Genomic DNA, 22,144 nt, shown 5'->3' with positions numbered 1-22,144 from the left:
GCATGATTATCACTATAAGTGACTTTTCAACTTTGGTCTCCAAAGTCCAATATACACAGATTATCGAATGTTTCTTGAATTGAAAGAGATCAGGTAAGGGAGAGATTCTGGGCTAATTGTTTTTTTCTTTATCAGGTAATTGGTTTGGCTCTTGCCTCTTTAGTTTTTCAGACACAGGCAAAGACCTTTTGTTTTCTTTCTCTCTTACCAGCTGCTATTCATCTGACAGTTTCCCAGAGTAATGTGGGCCATGGAACCAGGCCATTTCATCTGGACTCTGTTCTTGATGCAACCTTTGTGGCCCCATCCAACTGATGGGGCCACTCGAGTTTACTACTTGGCCATCCAGGATGTGCAGTGGAACTATGCTCCCAAGGAAAGGAACATCATCAGGAACCAGACTCTGGATGATGACACGTATGTTTAATCATTTGTGGATCCCTTGAGGTCAGGAGGTAGCCTTTTAAAGATCTTTTTCTCAGGGTGTGTTAGCAGCCAGCTCTTGATCTCCATGGCCATATAATCAGTGGTACGTTTGCTGGTAAGAGTTATTTGACTCAGGAGACAGCAACCTACGAGGAATCTTCTTTTCCACACTGAGGTGCCTCAGCATTTTTAGGGTCTTAAAGGATATTCCCTATTCTCTTGATTTGAAAACGATATCTATCATGCTTTCAAAAAAAGAAAGAAACATGAAATATATACAATATTTATAAGATGTGTGTGCTGGAACTATGCTCCTATACTTGAGTGGAACTACATTGATATTGGATATGTGAAAATGTGAAAAAAAATGTGGTAAGCCTCAGAATCAAGGTGTTAATAGTAGTAGCTATGACTTATGTAACAGTGTCTCTGCAACAGTCACCATACTAGAAATTTACATGCTTTCTCTCACCTAATTATCACTAAAGCTCTAGGAGGTGAGTATGAATATTCTCATCTTACAGATGAAAAAGCTGAGTTTCAAGGAGATCAAGAGTTTTGTCCAAGTCCTATAGCTTGTAAAAAAAAGAATTGGAATTTAAACTTGGGCAATGCGGATGTAAAGCTAGTACTCTTCTCACCATTCTGCCTTTCACAGATTCCATAAGATTTATATTTCTTAATATTTGAGCCTTGCTATGTTCTTCAAATATCTGTTAAAAACTAATGAATTAAAGAATCTTTTGTGATCATGAATCACTTTACCTCCTCAAATCTTCAAAATTTCCAAAGTTGACTATAATATCTAAAAGATCTGTAGTATGTATTAGAGTTAGAAAAGCAGCTAACTTTTTTGTTTGTTTGCTCGTTTGTTTTTGACAAACCACCTCCTTGCCCGTCTAGTTTTGGAGTAACACGGCCTTTTTATTAGAGGTGTCCTTGAGGGATAACTTTAATAAGTCCCATCCCAAATTCTATTATTTTGTTGTATTTATTTGTTTATTTCCCTCATTATAGCACATACCTTTCCCAATGAGCATCACCCAGGGACTCCATCCCTCCAACCCCCTTCCCACCCAGCAACCCTGTTTGTTTCCTGAGATTAAGAGTCTCTTATGGTTTGTCTCACTCCATGATCCCATCTTATTTCATTATTCTCTCCATTCCACATGACCCCCCACATTGCCTCTCAAATTCCTCATATCACTGATATCATATGATAATTCTCTCTCTCTGATTGACTTATTTCGCTTAGCACAATACCCTATAGTTCCACCCAGATCATTGCAAATGGCAAGATTTCATTTTCTTTTTTGATGGCTGCATAGTATTCCATTGCATATATATGCAATGGAATATTATACATATATACATATATATGTATATATATACATACTATATCTATATATACAACAGAGTATTCCATTGTATATATAGTATTCCATTGTATATATACATACATAGTATTCCATTGTATATATAGATATAGTATATATATATATATACACACACACATATATATATATATACACATACTATATCTATATATCACATCTTCTTTATCATTCATCTGTTGATGGACATCTAGGCCCTTTCCACAGCTTGCCTATTGTGGACATTGCTGCTATAAACATTGCAGTGCTCATGCCCCTTCGGATCACTACATTTGTATCTTTATGGTAAATATCCAGTAGTGCAATTGCTGGGTCATAGGGTAGCTCTATTTTCAACTACTTTCCGAAACTCCATACTGTTTTCCAGAGTGATTGCACCAGCTTGCAATCCCACCAACAGTGTAGGAGCTTTCCCCTTTCTCTGCATCCTCGCCAACACCTGTCATTTCCTGACTGGTTAATTTTACCCATTCTGACTGGTGTGAGGAGGTATCTCACTGGGGTTTTGATTTGTATTTCCCTGATGCTGAGTGATGTTGAGCATTTTTTCATGTGTCTGTTGGCCAACTGCCTGTCTTCTTTGCAGAAATGTCTGTTCATGTATTCTGACCATTTCTTGATCAGATTATTTGTTCTTTGGGTGTTGAGTTTGATAAGTTCTTTATAGATTTTTAGATACTAGCCCTTTATATGAGATGTCATTTGCAAAGATCTTCTCCCATTCTGTCAGTTGTGTTTTGGTTTGTTGACTGTTTCCTTTGCTGTGCAAAAGCTTTTGATTTTGATGAAGTCCACACAGTTCATATTTGCGCTTGCTTCCCTTGCCTTTGGTGATGTTTCTAGGAAGAAGTAGATGTGGCTGAGATCGAATAGGTTGCTGCCGGTATTCTCCTCAAGGATTTTCATGGATTCCTGTCTCACGTTGAGGTCTTCCATCCATTTTGAGTCTATTTTTGTGTGTGCTGTAAGGAAATGGTCCAGTTTCATTCTTCTGCATGTGTCAGTCGAATTGTCCCAACCCCATTAGTTCAAGAGACCATCTTTTTTCCATTGGATGTTCTTTTCTGCTTCGTTGAAGATTAGTAGACCATAGAGCTGAAGGTCCATTTCTGGGCTCTGTATTCTGTTCCCTTGATCTAATCTATGTGTCTGTTTTTGTGCCAGTGCCATACGTTCTTGATGATGACAGCTTTGTAATAGAGCTTGAAGTCTGGAGTTGTGATGCCACCAGATTTGCTTTTCTTTTTCAACATTCCTTTGGCTATTTGGGGTCTTATCTGGTTCCACATAAATTTTAGAATTATTCAGTTCATTTCTTGGGAAAAAAAGTTGATGGCATTTTGAGAGGGATTGCTTTAAATGTGCAGATTGCTCTAGGTAGCATAGACATTTTCACAACATTTGTTCTTCCAATCCATGAGCATGGAACGTTTTTCCATTTCTTTGTGTCTTCTTCAATTTCTGTCATGAGTACTCTGTAGTTTTCTGAGTACAGATTCTTTGCTTCTTTGGTAAGATTTATTCTTAGGTATCTTATGGCTTTGGGTGCAAGTGTAAATGGGATCAACACCTTAATTTCTCTTTCTTCTGTCTTGTTGGGGTACAGAAATGCAACCGATTTCCGTGCATTGCTTTTTATATCCTGACACTTTACTGAATTCCTGTATGAGTTCTAGCAGTTTTGGAGTGGAGTCTTTTGGGTTTTCCACATAAAGTATCATATCATCTGCCAAGAGTGAGAGTTTGACTTCTTCTTTGCTGATTCAGATGTCTTTTATTTCATTTTGTTGTCTGATTGCTGAGGCTAGGACTTCTAGTATTATGTTGAATAACAGTGGTGATAGTGGCCAGCCCTGCCATGTTCCTGACCTTAGGGGAAAAGCTCTCAGTTTTTCCCCATTCAGAATGATATTTACTGTGGGTTTTTCATATAGATGGCTTTTATGCTATTGAGGTATGTACCCTCTATCCCTGCACTGTGAAGAGTTTTGTTCAAGGAAGGATGCTGTACTTCATCAAGTTTTTTTTTTTTTTTTTCCCCAGCATCTATTGAGAGTACCCTATGGTTCTTGTTCTTTCTTTTATTAAGGTACTGGGCTGCATTGATTGATTTGCAGATGTTGAACCAACCTTGCAGCCCAGGAATAAATCCCACTTGGTCGTGATGAATAATCCTTTCAGTGTACAGTTGGGTCCTACTGGCTGGTATTTTGGTGAGAATTTTTGCATCCATGTTCATCAGGGATATTGATCTGTAATTCTCCTTTTTCATGGGGTCTTTGTCTGGTGTTGGGATCAAGGTAATGCTGGCCTCATAAAATGAGTTTGGAAGTTTTCCTTCCGTATCTATTTTTTTTTTCTCTGAAGAGTTTCAGAAGAATAGGTATTAATTCTTCCTTAAATGTTTGTTAGAATTCCCCTGGGAAGCCGTCTGGCCCTGGGCTCTTGTTTCTTGGGAGATTTTTGATGACTGCTTCAATCTCCTTGCTGGTTATAGGTCTGTCCAGGTTTTATATTTCTTCCTGGTTCATTTTTGGTATTTATACGTCTCTAGGAATGCATCCATTTCTTCCATATTGTCAAATTTGCTGGCGTATAGTTGCTCATAATATGTTCTTATAATTGCTTGTATTTCTTTGGTGTTGGTTGTGGTTTCTCCTCTTTCATTCATGATTTTATTTATTTGAGTCCTTTCTGTTTTCTTTTTGATAAGTCTGGCCAGAGGCTTGTCAATATTATTAATTCTTTCAATGAACTCAGCTCCTAGTTTCATTGCTCTGTTCGATTGTTCTTTTGGTTTCTATTTCATTGATTTCGCCTCTGATCTTTATAATTTCTCTTCTCCTGCTGGGTTTAGGCTTTCTTTGCTGTTCTTTCTCCAGTTCTTTTAGGTATAGGGTTAGGTTGTGTATCTGAGACCTTCCTGGTTCGCTGAGAAAGGCTTGTATGGCCATATACTTTCCTCTCAGGACCGCCTTTGCTGCATCCCAAAGATTTTGAACAGTCGTGTTTTCATTTTCACTTGTTTCCATGAATATTTTTCAATTCTTCTTTAATTTCCTGGTTGACCCATGCATTCTTCAGTAGGATGCCCTTTAGCCTCCATGTATTTGAGTCCTTTCCAACTTTCCTCTTGTGGTTGAGTTCTAGTTTCAAAGCACTGTGGTCCCAAAATATGCAGGGAATGATCCCAGTCTTTTTGGTACCAGTTGAGTCCTGATTTGTGACCCAGGATGTACTCTCTTCTGCAGAATGTTCCATGTGCACTAGAGAAGAACGTGTATTCCGTTGTTTTGGGATGGAATGTTCTGAATATATCTGTGATGTCCATCTGGTCCAGTGTATCATATAAAGCCTTTATTTCCTTGTTGATCTTTTGCTTGAATGATATGTCCATTTCAGTGAGGGGGTGTTAATGTCTCCTACTATTAATGTTTTATTATCAATGTGTTACTTTGATTTCGTTATTAATTGGTTTATATAATTGGCTCCTCCCATGTTAATGACATAAATATTTAAAATTGTTAGATCTTCTTGTCGGGCAGACCCTTTAGGTATGATATAATGTCCTTCCTCATCTCTTAGTATAGTCTTTGGTTTAAAAATCTAGTTTGTCTGATCTAAGGATTGCCACCTCAAGTTTCTTTTGATGTCCATTAGCATGGTATATTGTTTTCCATCCCCTCACTTTAAATCTGGAGGTGTCTTTGGGTCTAAAATGAGTTTCTTGTAGACAGCATATGGATGGGTCTTGTCTTGTTTTGTTTTGTTTTAATCCATTCTGATACCTTGTGTCTTTTGATTGGGACATTTAGCCCATTTACATTCAGGGTAACTATTGAAAGATATGAATTTAGTGACACTATATTGCCAGTAAAGTGACTGTTAACTGTATACTGTCTCTGTTCCTTTCTGGTCTGTTACTTTTAGGCTCTCTCTTTGCTTAGAGGATCCCTTTCAATATTTCCTGTAAGGCTGGTTTGGTGTTGGTAAATTCTTTTAGATTTTGTTTGGCCTGGAAGCTTTTTACCTCTCCTATTTTCAATGACAGCCTAGCTGGATATAGTATTCTTGACTCAACATTTTTCTTGTTTGGTGCTCTGAATATATCATGCCAACCCTTTCTGGCCTGCCAGGTGTCTGTGGATAGGTCTGCTGTCAATCTAATATTTCTACCTTTGTAGTTTATAGGTCTCTTTTCCCAAGGTGCTTTCAGGATTTTCTCTTTGTCTCTGAGACTTGTAAGCTTTACTATTTGATGACGAAGTGTTGACCTATGTTTATTGATTTTGAGGGGGCTCACTGTGCCTCCTGGATTTTGATGCTTGTTTCCTTCCCCAAGTTAGGGAAATTCTCTACTATAATTTCTTCAATATACCTTCTTTCCCCAACCCCCCTTCCTTCTTCTTCTTCTGGGATCCCAATTATTCTAATATTGTTTTTTCTCTTATGGTATCACTTATCTCTCAATTTATCCCTTCCTGATCTAGTAGTTGTTTCACTCTGTTTTTCTCAGGTTCCTTATTCTCCATCATGTGGTATTCTCTAACACTAATTCTCTCTTCTGCCTCATTTATCCTAGCAGTAGGAGCCTCAGTTTTTTATTGCATCTCATTAATAGCTTTTTAGATTTCTACGTGGTTGTATTTTTTTTCTTTTATTTCTCCCAAAATCGCCTTTATTTTTTCCAGAATGGGATTCCCTTGAATAGTCTATGCTTTTTTCAAGCCCAGATAGCATCTTTATAATCATCATTCTGGACTCTAGTTCTGACATCTTACTAATATCTGTATCAATTAGGTCCCCTGCTGTTGGTACTGCCTCTTGGTTTTTCTGTTTTGTTTTATTTTGTTTTGGGTGAGTTTTCCTGCCTTGTTATTTTGTTCAGAGAAGAAGAGATGAATGAGAGAGCAAAGTGCTAAAAGGGTAACAACAACAACCTCAGAAAAAATATACATTTACCAAATCAGAAGGGACCCAAAACTGGGGAAAGAAGAAAGGAAAAAAAAATATGAGTAGGCTGGTTAATAGAACAGAGCCACACACTTGATTTTGGGTTAATTTTGATCTGTTAGGAGAAACTGCCTCCCATAATTTTAAAGAAGGAAAAAATTATATATATTTATATGTATACATATATGTGTGTGAGGGTAAACATATATGTGTACATACACATATGTATGTATGTGTAAACTTGATGAAAGGGTAGACTATGATGCAAAAGATGAAAATTTAAAAAAAAAAGATTTTTGAAAAGGAATTGATAAGAATTTGGTTGATTAAAAAAATGAGAATGTCGGGGCGCCTGGATGGCTCAGTGGGTTAAAGCCTCTGCCTCCAGCTCAGGTCATGATTCCAGGGTCCTGGGATCGAGCCCCACATCAGGCTCTCTCCTCAGTGGGGAGCGTGCTTCCTCCTCTCTCTCTGCCTAAAATGAGAATGTGATTAGGCTGGACATTAGAACAAAGCCATATGCTAGATTTTGGGTATATTTTTGTCTGTTGGAAGAAACTGTATCCCAAAATTTTAAAGAGAGAAAATCTTACATGTATATAAAAATAAGGTTAAATACAATGAAGGGATAGAATATGACTATAAAAATGAAGATTAAAAATATTTTTAAAAGGCATTGATATGATAAAATGGTTAAAATAGGAATGAGGAAAAAATAGAAAAAGGAAAAAAAATAAGGAAAATTTAAAAAATTTAGCTTCGAAAGACAAAAGAATTATGGGGCGGGGGAACACAAATTCTATGTAACTGTATCCCCCTACCACTGGTGTTTTGAAGTTCTCATTGATCAGTAAATTTGGTCTTAGCTGGATGTTTTCGCTGATATTATGGGGGGGGGGCATTGCAGTGACTGTCAAATATTTTTGCCCAACGCGGAATTGCACTTCCCTTACCAGGGGCCAGGCTAGACAATCTGCTCGGGTTTGCTCTCAGTAGATTTTGTTCCCTGAGTGCTTTCTGTATAGCTTTTGAGGACAAGAATGAAGATGGCAGCCTCCCAATCTCTGACCCAGAAGAACCAAGAGCTCAAGGTCCTACTCCTCAGTGCATCCTCAGGGAAAATCAATCACTCTTGTATCCCTGTTCTCTTGCCACACTCTGTGGTCAGCCAGCCTGTGACAAAGTGTTTCTATCTCTGGCACATGGTCCCATTTGGAATCTCTAATCCCAGCAGATTCCTGCAGTGTGCTCTTGCACTGCTCCTCCTGGTGGAGGAAGGGAGTGGGGTCTCCCTGGATCTGCCACTTGTGGGGTTCCTTCTTGAAGAGTAGTGGTCTGAATGTGCCTCATATCATGGTTTAAGGTAATCCTGAGCTGAGAGCCCACTCCTCAGCTCCATCTCTGCAGCTGGCTTCCCCGCTCCAAAACTTGGGTGTTTGCCATACTCAGGCACCCCTGGTCTTTCTGTGACCCTGCAGACCCTGAGACCAACTGTCCCAGCGAGGGCTTCACCCACTGATTAGCCTCTGGAGCAATGTCCCTCAGTGGAACTGACTTCTAAAAGTTCTGATTTTGTGCTCTGCTGATTTACCATTTGCCAGGAGCCGGCCCCTCCTGAACCATGGTCTATCATTCAGTATATCACCTCAGATTCACATCTCCACAGGTCCTTCCTTCCAGAAAGCGGATGCTTTCCTGTTCATAGAATTGCTTCTGTTCTTTTCTTTGATCTCCCATTGAATTTGTAGGTGTTCACAATGGTTTGATAACTATCTAACTGAATTTCTGAGACCAGACAAAATTTAAGTCTCCTACTCCTCTGCCATCTTGCTCCTCCCCCTCCCTACCCCCAATATTTTGAAATAATAGTTAATATCTATTAAGCTTTTACTATTTTTCAGGCACTGTCCTAAGTTCTTTATATATTTTAATTTTTTTAGTCATCATTATCAAGTGTCTGAACTTGGTACTACGATTATGTCCATTTTACAGATGGGGAAATTGTGCATAAAGTAGTTAAGTAACTGGTTCAAATTCCCACAGATTTGAAAGTTACAGTATGGGCATTTAATCAAGTCATCCCAGCTCTAGCGTTTGTGACCTTAACAACTATACTATAAGATTTCACATATATAGCAAGATGATGCAAGGTCAGGCCATATAGATTGGGATTTGATCACTTAAAAAGAGTCAGTCCATATTTGATTGTCTCCCCATTACTATATATTAGGTTGAACTGTGTGAAATTGTGGTTTTTTTTTTTTTTTTGGAAGTTAAAAGTGGTCAAATATTAGCATTTTATATGTTTTTTTTGCAAATTTTTGTTTATTTATTTGAGATAGAAAGACACACAGCTAGAGAGAGAGAGAGATAACAAGCAGGGGGAGGAGCAGAGGGAGAGGGATAAGCAGACTCCCCACTGAGCAGGGAGCCCAGTGCAAGGGTCAATCTCAGGACCCTGGGATCATGACCCAAGCCAAAGGCAGACACTTAACCGACTAAGCCACCCAGGTGCCCCAATTTTATATGCCTTAATTTAATGCTTCCCATTGTCTAAAAGTTAGACTCTAACCTTCTGTGTTTTGATCCGTACAATCTCATTTTCTCTTGTTTTGCTTTAAACAAAAAATCGTCATTTTTGGTCAGCTTTTAAAAGAACTCTCCAGAGGTTTGAAGATGGTGGCAAAATTCTGGGTCTTTCTCTTCTTCCTTCCCAGAGTAGCTTCCAGCTTCCTAAAATCTGACAAGAACCGGATAGGGAGCAGTTACAAGAAAACCATTTACAAGGAATACAGAGATGGCTCATACATGGATGAAATGGTCCAGCCAGCTTGGTTGGGTTTTTTGGGACCAGTGTTGCAGGCTGAGGTGGGAGATGTCATCCTTATCCACCTGAAGAATTTTGCCTCTCGCCCCTACACCATACACCCCCATGGTGTTTTCTATGAAAAGGACTCAGAAGGTAAATCAGACCACCCTTTCTTTCTCCCATTCACAATAGATACTGCATTTCTTTTACTAACATTTAAGAGAGAGGAGCTAGGAATGAAAATAGACTGTTTTCTCTTTATTGATCTGAGGTGGCAGGGACGTTCCCAGAAAAACTGATAACTAATGTTATTACTTTGGCAGTCCATATGTTGTGATTCTGGACAAGCCACTTCCCCTCTCTGGGCCTCGTATTTTTCATTAGGTATATGGAGATTCAATCTGCCTTTTATCATGAAGAATTACTTGAATGACATTTCCATGAAATAATTGGCTGTTCTTTGGAAAGAAGAGAGTGTGCTGTGAATATAAAGGGACACTATTCCAGTATCATGCTCTTCTGAAAGGTCCATTTCTTTTTCTTAAGAGCAGTTTACTAATCTGTATCTCCCACCCAGTGGCCTATAATAATGACACAACAGTGAGTGACTAAAGTATAAAGGGAATCCAGGTTTTGACCAGCCCACTAATTCCTGTATAGCCTGGACAAGTTACTTTTCCTGTTTTCTCCTCCATAAAAAGGGTAAGTGGACCAACTGATCATTAAGTTGGCTTCATTTCTTTTAAATTTAAATTCTACTACAGTTAACGTACAGTGTTGTATTAGTTTCAGATATACAATACAGTGATTCAACAATTCCATACCTCAGCTGGTGCTCATCACAAGTGCCCTCCTCAATTGTTATCACCTATTTCACCCATCTCCCTACACACCTCCCCTCTGGTAATCATCAATTTGTTCCCTATAGCTAAGAGGTTTATAGCTATTTCTTGGTTTGTCTCTTTTTTCCCCTTGGCTCATTTGATTTATTTCTTAAATTTTACATGTAAGTGAAATTATATAGTATTTTTCTTTCTCTGACTGACTTATTTTGCTTAGCATAATACTCTCTAGCTCCACTCACGTCATTTCAAATGGCAAGATTTCATTATTTTGCATGACTAAATAATATTCCATTGCATATATATACACCACACCCTTATCCGTTCATCAATGGCTAGACACTTAGCTTGCTTCCATAATTTGGCTATTGTAAATAATGTTGTTATAAACATAGGGGTGTTTGTACCCCTCCGAATTAGTATTTTGTATTTTGGGGGGTAAATACCCAGTGGTGTAATTGCTGGATCATAGAGTAGTTCTATTTTTAATGTTAAAAGGAACTTAATTTGGCTTTAGATTACAGGGTGATGGATATTAAGGATGGCTCGTGTTGTGATGTGCACTGGGTATTATACATACTAATGAATCATTGGACACTACATCAAAAACTAATGTGGCTAACTGAACATTTTATATATATATATATGTATATATATATATATATATCTAGAGATTATATATAAATCTCTAGAGAGAGATATATCTATATATAATCTTTTAAAAAGATTGAAATTCTGTAATTGCTTTCTGTTTTCCAAAGTGAGTGCTTGAAGGGGGGAATTCTGTTTTCTTTCTCACTTCTGTGCCACTGGTTTTATACTAGGATACTACTGGATCAGGCTGTGAAGCACTTTCCATGGCCATGGCTCCTTTTCCAATGGTTGTCACCTTTCTACCCATTGTTGTTGTGAGGTCTGGGATTCTTCAGCTGGATATTACCTCAGGTTGTGAGGAACACTGTCCCATATGTCAGCCCTCTCTTGGCTTCTATATATGCCAGGCTCCCTCTCACTCACCCTGAGACTGGGCATGTGCAATTTTATTTTCTAGGCTCTTTATACCCAGATGGCTCCTCTGGTCAGCTAAAAGCTGATGACTCTGTTCCTCCGGGAGGCAGCCACATTTACAACTGGACCATTCCAGAAGGCCATGCACCCACTGATGCTGACCCAGCATGCCTCACCTGGATCTACCATTCTCATGTAGATGCTCCACGAGACATTGCAACTGGCCTCATTGGACCCCTTATCACATGTAAAAGAGGTACAGGCCTCACAGGGATCTATTGAGATGCAGTGTGGGATATCTACAGGAAACAGTGATGTAGCTGAATCACTTACATACTAAACAGCAACCTGAAGGGGTGTTAATTCAGTGCCCTTGTTTATTAGCAGGAATAAACCCTGCTAAATTTTTTCCACTATTTTCCCTATTTCATTACCTTTTAAACATTTTAATAGTTTCTCAATTTCATTTTAAAACATTGAGGTAGTAATTATGGGAGTCAAATCACGGAAACAAAGTGTGTGATAGGAGTTTAAGTATGGTTAGGATCAAAAGTGTAGCCATCAGGATTGGGGGAGTACTGGGGGACTTTGTTGGAAATATGGTATGTTTAAGTATTGTCAGACCTGGAAGACCTGGGTGTTGTAGGAGAATGGTTAGATTAAGGCCCTGGGTTGAAGATACAGGCAGGTATGGTGGGTGGGAATTATTCTAGGTCCTATACATCCAATCTTCAAGTCCTAGGCTCAACTGAATTGTGTTTAACTGGGGAAATAGAAATTAGGGGCAGAAAGCCCTATCCGCTTTTCTGTTGACAAAAGACTCCTAAGGCCCCATCTTCCTATTTACTTTTATGAGTACCCCTTGAAGGTTGCTGGTACTAAGGAGAGAAGGTTCTCAAAAGCACATTTCTGACTTACTCTAGGTACTCTAGATGAGAATTCCCCTTCACAGCGGAAGGATGTGGATAATGATTTCTTCCTGTTCTTCAGTGTGGTAGATGAGAACCTTAGCTGGCATATTGATGAGAACATTGTCACTTACTGCTCAGATCCTACCTCAGTAGACAAAGAAGATGCAGCCTTTCAGGAAAGCAATAGGATGCATGGTGAGCTGGGAGAGGGTGGCCACACCATGACAGTAAAGACTGATGGAAGGTTTACATTGGGCCTAGCATTTGGTGGGTACTTCCATATACCTCATGAGAACTAAAAGTAGTAGGTACCTTTTCCCTGTTTTTAGCCTTCACAGGAACTGAGAGTACTAGGTAACTTTTCCTTGTTTTTCCTATGAGGAAATTGAGGCTCCAGGGTTACAGAACAGAAAAAAAAAAAAAAGAAAAGAAAAAGTGCACAGTTAAAATTCCAACACTGATCTGTCTGACTGCAGAGAGGTGCTCTTGCCATTAGGTATCCTGCGTAGGTTATTGATTTCAAAGTCATGTACTTTATTCCCAGTCTCTCAGGGTGAAGGTTGCCCCCTGATATAGTTAGTATTTATTTGTCCTATAAAGGTTGGGAGAATTACCCACTTTTGGGGGGGGGAAATTGTTGGCTGTAAGGAAGTTGTTTACTGCAATTAAATTTAAAACAAACTAAAGACACAAAAGCCCTGAGACATGCGTATATAACTGATTTTAGTAGTACAAACAAATTGATTTTATTTTTGTTTAATTAAGAAAGAAATTTATGTCCCTTTGGTGCCAGAGATGGTCTCAAAGCCAGGCAATCCCAAAGGAAGGTGAAAACTCAGAGGGAAGATGTAAAGGATGGTTTCAACAGCTCCAATTTCTCTTGGGTTTTACACAAATTACCTTTGATAACCATGGTAATTAGCTAACTTGAAAATTCTCCTATGGAAATTTCAGAAGGAAATTGGCCTGGAAGGGAAGAATAACTTGCAAAACAAACCCCATTCATTATAAATCTTCCTCATATTGCTGGGTTGGAATCTTGGTTCTACTACTTAACAGCTCTGTGGCCTTGAGAGAGAAGTAAATTCACTTCTCTGGGCCTTGGCTGTCTCACTCTTTGCTTGAGATCAATGATATCTACCTATTTTACCAGGCTGTTTAGGAGATTTTAAATTAAATAAGGCATATAGTCAGTACAGTATGCTTTTTAAAAAATTCATCTGAATGGATGGCAGATGGCAAATCTCCCATCTCCTAACTCTGATATTTTCTTTGGATTTTCCTCTGCAGCAATCAATGGCTTTGTCTTTGGGAACTTACCAGATCTAAGCATGTGTTCACAGAAGCGTGTGGCATGGCACTTATTTGGCATGGGCAATGAAGTAGATGTCCACACAGCTTTCTTCCACGGACAGATACTGACCATCCGGGGCCACCGCACTGATGTGGCTCACATCTTTCCAGCCACCTTTGTGACTGCTGAGATGGTGCCTCAGGAACCTGGCACATGGTTGATTAGCTGTCAAGTGAACAGTCACTTGCAAGGTGAGATCCAACATATTTCACCCTTGAAGTATAGAAAGGAGATGGCATTAATGATCATCAGGAGCCAGAGCCATTAAGATAGGTCTTTCAGATGAGCCAGCTAGGCATAAAGGATGAAATATTAGATTGCAATTTGGGAACCTAGCCAGATTTTCCCCTGGACCAGCCATTAACTTGCAGGGTGACCTCAGGAACATTTCTCTGGGTTTTATCTCCCTCATCTCTAACATAAGATGGTATAGAGATGGAGAAGCAGATTTTTAAATTGTTCTTCTTTGCTCAGAATGCTTAGGAATTAAGACCTGGAGGTATTTGCTGCTAATTAAATGGAGGGAAGGAGAGACTGAAGAAGATGAAGCCTTCTTTGGGAGATCATAGAGTCTTGTGGGCAAGTAGTGACACCCTAGTTGGGACCCAATAGTAATAGGGGTAGAAGGTTTGGTTTTGAGAGTGAAAATTGTTGAAGTAATGGCACAGTGCATCAAGGAGCCTCAGAGGAGAGGCGGAATATATGAGACAATGAAAAGAACACTAGGCAAGAGATTAGAAGGTTTGAGTTATTATCTCAGCTCTCTGAAAAACTCACTGTATGACTTTGTAGAAGTCCCTTCCCATGTATAAGCCTCATTTGCCACATCGGTAAAATGAGGGTTTTGGTCTAAATAATCACTAAGACCCTTGTTAGCTCTTAATTTCTAGAATTATTTGATATACAATAAATTAGGTAGGTGTCAGGAAAGTAATATGTATATATGAAAGTAGATTTGAGTAGAGGAGGTAAGGTAAGGAGGTAAGGAGTTATAGACTAGTAGGATAATGAGTCTGTGGTGGTAGGTTTGACCAACAGAGGCCACTTACCCATGCTCCATCATCCAGGGCTCTCCTTTGGTCCTAAAGATACCTGGGTAAGAGGGTATGAATGAATACGGATGGAGGTTAGGGATGCAGTACAATAGTGAAACAAATATGGGTCTTAGGGTTTGCCAGATAAGCCTGAATTCAAATCTTCATTCTACCAATGGTTTAATTAGCTTTGGTAACTCATATAGCTTCTCTGAAAGAAGAAAATGTGCATTTAAATTTGCCGTTAAAAAATAGGAGATTAAGCCTCTGTTTCACCACCGACTAGCCGTTTAAATTTGGGCAAGTTATTTAACCTCTCTGATCTTTTGCTTCCTTCATCTGCAAAAGGGGACATTAAAAGACTGTTTCACATGACGGTTATGAAGATTGAAGGATATATGAAGCACCTGGCACAAGGCTTGGCATGTAGCACATATTTAACAAAAGAATGATGTTATTTTTTCCTCCTTTTTTTAACCTCAAATTTCTAATTTGCAATTTTCAGATTTCCTTGGGATGATGTGAGACTCAAATGTCTCCCATCAAATAGTATACTTGAATGACCTATATAAGTTGCCAAGAAAATATAAGGCAGTATCATCTATTATCCCTAAGCCTTGATGTACATTTTTCCACATTTGGAGGTACTATTTAGAATTCAAATTTTCCTGACATTCCCAAGTCTGAAGTTTCATCAACATGTATAGAAGATGTTCCATTATTTTGGGAGCTTCCCACTTTACATGTAACTTACTCCTTTTATTTTTTCTTACTCCCCCTTTTTAAAATGTGGTGCTTCCACCAGTCCAATGTGATAGACATCCTTATTCTCTCATTTACAAAACAGGGGTTAAAGTTCAACTCTAGGAAGTGACTGGCCAAAAGTCCTACAGAAATTGATAACAATTAGACTGGAACTCAAGGGTTCTGAGTTCAAATGCTGACGTTGCTACAATGTAAGCCTTTTGCAGAAGCAGGAATGACGATCTGGTAAATGAGTCAGTTGTGGTTAGAAGGTAAAGGTACTTGAATTCCCACATAGCCTCCCTTTCTCTTAGCTAGGTTCTTGAGGCATGAGAGAAAGTGGCCTAGTGAAATGTGGGAGGGAAAAACATTAGAATGAAAAAGGTGGGTCATCTGGCTACAAAACCTGTTGGGTGGAATGGAGCCAGCCATGATGTTCCTCCTCCAGATGGCATGCAAGCACTCTACAAGGTCAAATCTTGCTCCACGACCCCTCCTATGAACCAACTCACAGGCAAAGTTCGGCAGTACTTCATTGAGGCCCATGAGATTCTATGGAACTATGGCCCAATGGGGCATGATGGGAGTACTGGGAAGAATTTGAGGGAACCGGGCAGGTAAGAGACAGCGAGCTTCCTCCCCCTCCCTTGGGCCCAGCCCAACACCTATTAATTACTACCTCTCAAATCTCTCACTTCACTTGGGGGTTGCGATCATTGTCTGCTTGGACTTGTATAACAACTGTTATCCAAATTCTTGTGGTCCCCCGGAGAGTGTGCTCTTGAATTTCTGTAGGGTTATGTCATATCCTCAGCAAAGGGTTCAAGCACAGTTTGAGATAGCTTTTGCTATGATCTCAGGCTTCATTAAGAAAATAAGACCCAAAAGAAACCAGAAGAGTTGAAATGGCATTTATCCAACTCTCCTTTATTTTACTCATTGTTTACCTCATTTCCCCTTCCTTTCTTTTCTATAATCTGAAAGAGGCATTTGAGCAGGAGTATAAAAAGCATTCAGAGAAATACAGGAAGAGCAGGAGCAACGTGCCTTGTAGCCATTCCATTCTCATCCTTTTAGAGGAATTTCTCCAAATTTTCCTGCCTCATCCATTACTCAGATGTAGGCAAAATAAGGCAGAAGATTAGCTCCCTATTCAGATACTAGGTCTTAAGTTATACTGACTCACTGGGCTATCAATGATTTCAGGTCTTTTACAGAAGAGGTACTTAGTAAAATACTAGGAGAATTTGGGGAGGAACATTCTAGGGAACCCATCATATTTATTCTTCCAGTAAGAAATAATAGGATGAATCTGAAGAAACCATAAGCAAATAAGGACTTGAGTCTCAGCATAGCTTCTAGAAATCTCCCAACTGTGCTTGCTAATTTAGCAGGCTTTCATTTTGAAATGAAGAATATATTTTTAAAGATTTTATTTATTTATTTGAGTGAGACAGAGAAAGAAAGCACAGCAGGAGGAGGGACAGAGGGAGAGGGAGAAGCAGACCGCCTGCTGAGTGCATAGCCAGACAGAAGACTCAATCCCAGGACCCTGAGATCGTGACCTGAACTGAAGTCAGTTGCTTAATTGACTGACCCACCCAGGTGCGCTGATATGAAGAATATATATATATATATATATATTTAAATTAAGGCAAGAAAGGATCTTGAGTATCGGAGGATGATTAGGACAGATGTAAGGCTATTTAACTTCAGAGAGCAGAACTGGTCCCTTTGCCTGAAATTTACAAGAGAAGATTTTAGCCTACTATGAAAAAGAACTCCAACCATTAAAACTATCCAACAGTAAGGGGGATTGCTTTCTCTGAAATTAAGTCCCTTGACTTTGAAAAATTCAAGACTTGACAATTTCTCCACATCCTTGAGACTCTGTGTATTACTTATTAGTGGTGCCATCAAATGAGATACCTTCATTGGGTGGAATTTAACCTGGAGGATCTCTGAGGTTCTTCCTAATTATCTATAACTTGATGAGACCGAGGATGAGGTGGGGATCTATTTGATACACAATTAAGTCATGTAACATTTGCTTTTTTTATATGCCAGTGGCTCAGACAAATTCTTCCAGAAGAGTTCCAGTCGGATTGGGGGCACTTACTGGAAAGTCCGATATGAAGCCTTCCAAGATGAGACATTCCAGGAAAAAGTGGAGCTGGAGGAAAATAAGCATCTTGGAATCCTGGGTGAGGAATCTTTAACTTATGAAATTCATTGACTGGAACCTGAGAACTGGAGAGGATTTAAAAACTGGAGCCTGGGGGTACCTCAGAGGTACACTTGAAACAGGCATCTCTCAAACTGAGTTCCAAGGGATAAGTGTTTGGTGGAAAAAAACGGCTGTGAGTCTGAATGTGTTTGCCAAATACTAGGTTAAATGTGGTCAAATAGTATTCTTTGCTGCAGTGCTTCTCAGAGACTTGTATTTATTTTTGTTCATCAAAAATATCCAAGAGGGGAATAGAGTATCTAAAATTTATCATATTTAATTACTGAAACTTTAATTAGTGAACATCTTTTGGTAACACTGCTATACAGATTTCACTTTTAGAAGGGCTTCTTCAGGTGTATTTCTGAAAATCTATTTAATGCAGTAAGATTATCCAGGTTCTTGGCAATATGAGGCCAGGAACAGATTGACATTACATGCAGACATGCTTGCTATGGTGAGGGATGCAATACAAAGCTTAAAACCTGGTCTTGGATAAGGTTTCCAGCAGCACAGATTTGTGTAAAGCACAGTATTGAAATGATAGAGCAAAGTTTGGTGTGGTTTAGCCACTTGATAGAGCCAGGAATAAAATAGATTAGATGGAAGAAAATTTTGGTAATGGAAGTAATGTAATTGGCATGTTCTGGGAATAAGTGTGTGACAGTTGATTCTAGGAGATCTGAACATGGACAATAGGCCTTACATCTGCCAGACAGAAACATATAAAGAGCAGAAAACCACTTTGGGAAAGATGGCAGACAGTGACTATTAAGCTATCATTAGCTGGTTTACAGTATGAGTCTCAGTCTTTTTTATTCTTCAATATTTTTATTGGGGCAAAATACACATAACATAAAATTTACCATCTTAACCATTTTTAGTGTACACTCCAGTGGTATTAAATACCTTCATAATGTTGTGTAACTATCACCACCATCCATCTTTATAACTCTTTCCATCTCACAAAACTGAAACTCTACACCTACCTCTATGTCTACAATACCTTCTCATTCTTCCCTCCCCCTCACCCCTGGCAACAACCATTCAACTTTCTGTCTGTATGATTTTGACTATTCTAAGTATCTCATATAAGAGAAATCATACAATATTTGTCTTCTTGTGCCAGTTGATTTCACTTAGCATAATGTCTTTAAATTTCATCCATATTGCAGCATATACAGAATTTCCTCCTTTTCCTTTAACATCATTCCCATGCCTTTATTTTTTTTTACTAAACTTTTAAATTTTAATTCTAATATAGTTAACATACAGTGTTATATTAGTATCAGGTGTACAATAGTCATTCAACAATTCCATACATCATCTGGTGCTCATCAAGACAGTGTCCTCTTTAATCACCATCACTTTTTTCCCCAACCATACATCTCCTCTCCTCTGGTAACCATCAGCTTGTTTTCTATTGTTAAAAGTGTATTTCTTGGTTTCTCTCTCTCTCTCTCTCTCTCTCTTTCAATTGTTCCTTTGTTTTGTTTCTTCAATTCCACATATGAGGGAGATCATATCGTATTTGTCTTTCTTTGATTGATTTATTTAATTTTGCCTTGTACTTCTAGCTCCATCCATGTTGGTGCAAATCACAAGATTTCATTCTTTTTCATGGATCAATGATATCCCACTGTATGTATATATTTTGCTTATCCAATCATCCATTAGTGGACACTTGTATTGCTTCCATGTTTTAGTTATGGGAAATAATGCTGCCATGAATATGGATATGCCTTTGACACATGCTTTGTTTACTTTTCAATATATGCACAGAAGTGGAAATTCTGGGTCATATCATAATTTTACTTAATTTTTTATTTTAATTTTCTAAGGAGTCACCATAATTTTTTTCACGGTGTCTGTACCATTTTATATTTTCAAAAACAGTGGAGAAGGTGACATTTTCCTTAATTCTTTAAATGTTTGGCAATTTAAAGTGCTGGGAGGACATCCAGCCCTGGACTCTTGTTTGTTAGTAGATTGTTGATTGCTGATTCAATTTCTTTTTTTTAATAAAGATTTTATTTATTTATTTATTTGACACACAGAGAGAGGGGTCACAAGTAGGCAGAGCAGTAGGCAGAGGAACAGAAGATGGAGAAACAGTCTCCCCACTGAGCAGAGAGCCCAATGCAGCACTTTATCCCAGGATCCTGGGATCATGACTCAAGCGAAATGCAAACATTTAACCCACTGAGCCACCCAGGCACCCCTGATTACTAATTCATTTTCTTTGCTGGTTATGGGTCTGTCCAGATTTTCTATTTCTTTCTGTTTTAATCTGGTAGTTTTTAAGTTTCTAGGAATGTATCCATTTCTTCCAGATTGCCTAATTTTTGGCATATAATTGGTAATAATATTTTCTTATAATTGTTGTATTTCCTCAGTGTGGGTTTTGATCTCTCCTCTTTCAATCATGATTTTATTTATTTGGGTCCTTTCTTTCTTTCTTCCCTTTTTTTTTTTTTGATATGACTGGTTAGGGATTTATCAATACTAGCTCCTAGTTTCATTGAACTGTTAGAATGTCATTTTTATTTGTATATCATTGATTTCTCTTCTAATCTTTATTATTTCCCTTCTCCTGCTATATTTAGGCTTTATTTGTAGTTCCCTTTCTAGCTCATTTAGGAGTAAATAAAGTTAGGTGGTGTGTTTGAGAATTTTCTTGTTTCTTGAGAAAGGCCTTTATTGCTATATTCTTGCCTCTTAGGACCACCTTTGCTGCATCCCAATGGTTCTGAACTATCACATTTTCATTTGCTTTCATGTATTTTTTAAATCCTTCTTTAATTTCCTTGTTGACCCATTCATTCTTTATTTTTTTCCATTTTTTTCATTTTTTTCCATTACTTCTTTTTTTTATCACCACATTCCATCCAAATATATTTTTATATATATTTTTATTTTTTTAATAAACATATAATGTATTTTTAGCCCCAGGGGTACAGGTCTGTGAATCGCCAGGTTTACACACTTCATAGCACTCACCATAGCACATACCCTCCCCAATGTCCATAATCCCACCACCCTCTCCATACTCCCCTCCCCCCAGCAACCTTCAGTTTGTTTTGTGAGATTAAGAGTCTCCTATGGTTTGTCTCTTTCCTGATCCCATCTTGTTTCATTTATTCTTTTCCTACCCCCAAAACCCCCCATGTTGCATCTCCACTTCCTCATATCAGGGAGATCACATGATAGTTGTTTTTCTCCAATTGACTTATTTCGCTAAGCAGAATACACTCTAGTTCCATCCATGTCATCACAAATGGAAAGATTTCATTTCTTTTGATGGCTGCATAGTATTCCATTGTATATATATAACACATATTCTTTTTCCATTCATCTGTTGATGGGCATCTAGGTTCTTTCCATAGTTTGGCTATTGTGGACATTGCTGCTATAAACATTCGGGTGCACATGCCCCTTCGGATCACAACGTTTGTATCTTTAGGGTAAATACCAGCAGTGCAATTGCTGGGTCATAGGGTAGCTCTATTTTCAACTTTTTGAGGAAACTGCATGCTGTTTTCCAGAATGGTTGCACCAGCTTGCATTCCCACCAACAGTGTAGGTGTGTTCCCCTTTCTCTGCATTCTCGCCAGAATCTTCCATTTCCTGACTTGTTAATTTTAGACATTTTGACTGGTGTTAGGTGATATCTCATTATGGTTTTGATTTCTATTTCCCCGATGCTGAGTGATGTGGAGTACTTTTTCATGTGTCTGTTGGCCATCTGGATGTCTTCTTTGCAGAAATGTCTGTTCATGTCCTCTGCCCATTTCTTGATTGGATTCTTTGTTCTTTGGGTGTTGAGTTTGCTAAGCTTTTTATAGATTTTGGTCACTAGCCCTTTATCTGATATGTCGTTTGCAAATATCTTCTCCCACTATGTCAGTTGTCTTTTGGTTTTGTTAACTGTTTCCTTTGCTGTGCAAAAGCTTTTGATCTTGATGAAATCCCAATAGTTCATTTTTGCCCTTGCTTCCCTTGCCTTTGGCGATGTTCCTAGGAAGAAGTTGCTGCGGCTGAGGTCGAAGAGGTTGCTGCCTGTGTTCTCCTCAAGGATTTTGATGGATTCCTTTATCACATTGAGGTCCTTCATCCATTTTGAGTCTATTTTCATGTGTGGTGTACGGAAATGGTCCAGTTTCATTTTTCTGCATGTGGCTGTCCAATTTTCCCAGCACCATTTGTTGAAGAGGCTGTCTTTTTTTCCATTGGACATTATTTCCTACTTTGTTAAAGATTAGTTGACCATAGAGTTGAGGGTCTATATCTGGGCTCCCTATTCTGTTCCATTGATCTATGTGTCTCTTTTTGTGCAAGTACCATACTGTCTTGATGATGACAGCTTTGTAATAGAGCTTGAAGTCCAGGATTGTGATGTCACCAACTTTGGTTTTCTTTTTCAATATTCCTTTGGCTATTTG

General features: G+C 38.6%; 1 protein-coding gene across 5 annotated transcripts in view; it reads left to right on the top strand.

Annotated features, from left to right (window-relative positions):
* The first annotated feature begins 241 nt into the window (after positions 1-241).
* The window catches only part of HEPH (hephaestin), a 100,124-nt gene continuing 78,221 nt past the window's right edge, over positions 242-22,144 (top strand). For all 5 annotated transcript variants that reach the window (XM_032846902.1, XM_032846906.1, XM_032846905.1 and 2 more), the window contains exons 1-7: positions 242-417; positions 9,491-9,735; positions 11,476-11,688; positions 12,356-12,538; positions 13,634-13,888; positions 15,924-16,092; positions 17,543-17,679. In XM_032846902.1, coding sequence (XP_032702793.1) covers positions 242-417; positions 9,491-9,735; positions 11,476-11,688; positions 12,356-12,538; positions 13,634-13,888; positions 15,924-16,092; positions 17,543-17,679 — 1,378 coding nt within the window. The remainder of the gene's footprint in view (positions 418-9,490; positions 9,736-11,475; positions 11,689-12,355; positions 12,539-13,633; positions 13,889-15,923; positions 16,093-17,542; positions 17,680-22,144) is intronic.

The sequence above is a fragment of the Lontra canadensis genome, unplaced genomic scaffold, assembly GCF_010015895.1.
Source record: "Lontra canadensis isolate GAN:19392208 unplaced genomic scaffold, GSC_riverotter_1.0 scaffold183, whole genome shotgun sequence".
Lineage (NCBI taxonomy): Eukaryota > Metazoa > Chordata > Mammalia > Carnivora > Mustelidae > Lontra > Lontra canadensis.
Note: the sequence above shows the minus strand (reverse complement) of the source record. Positions and strands in the feature narration are given on the sequence as shown.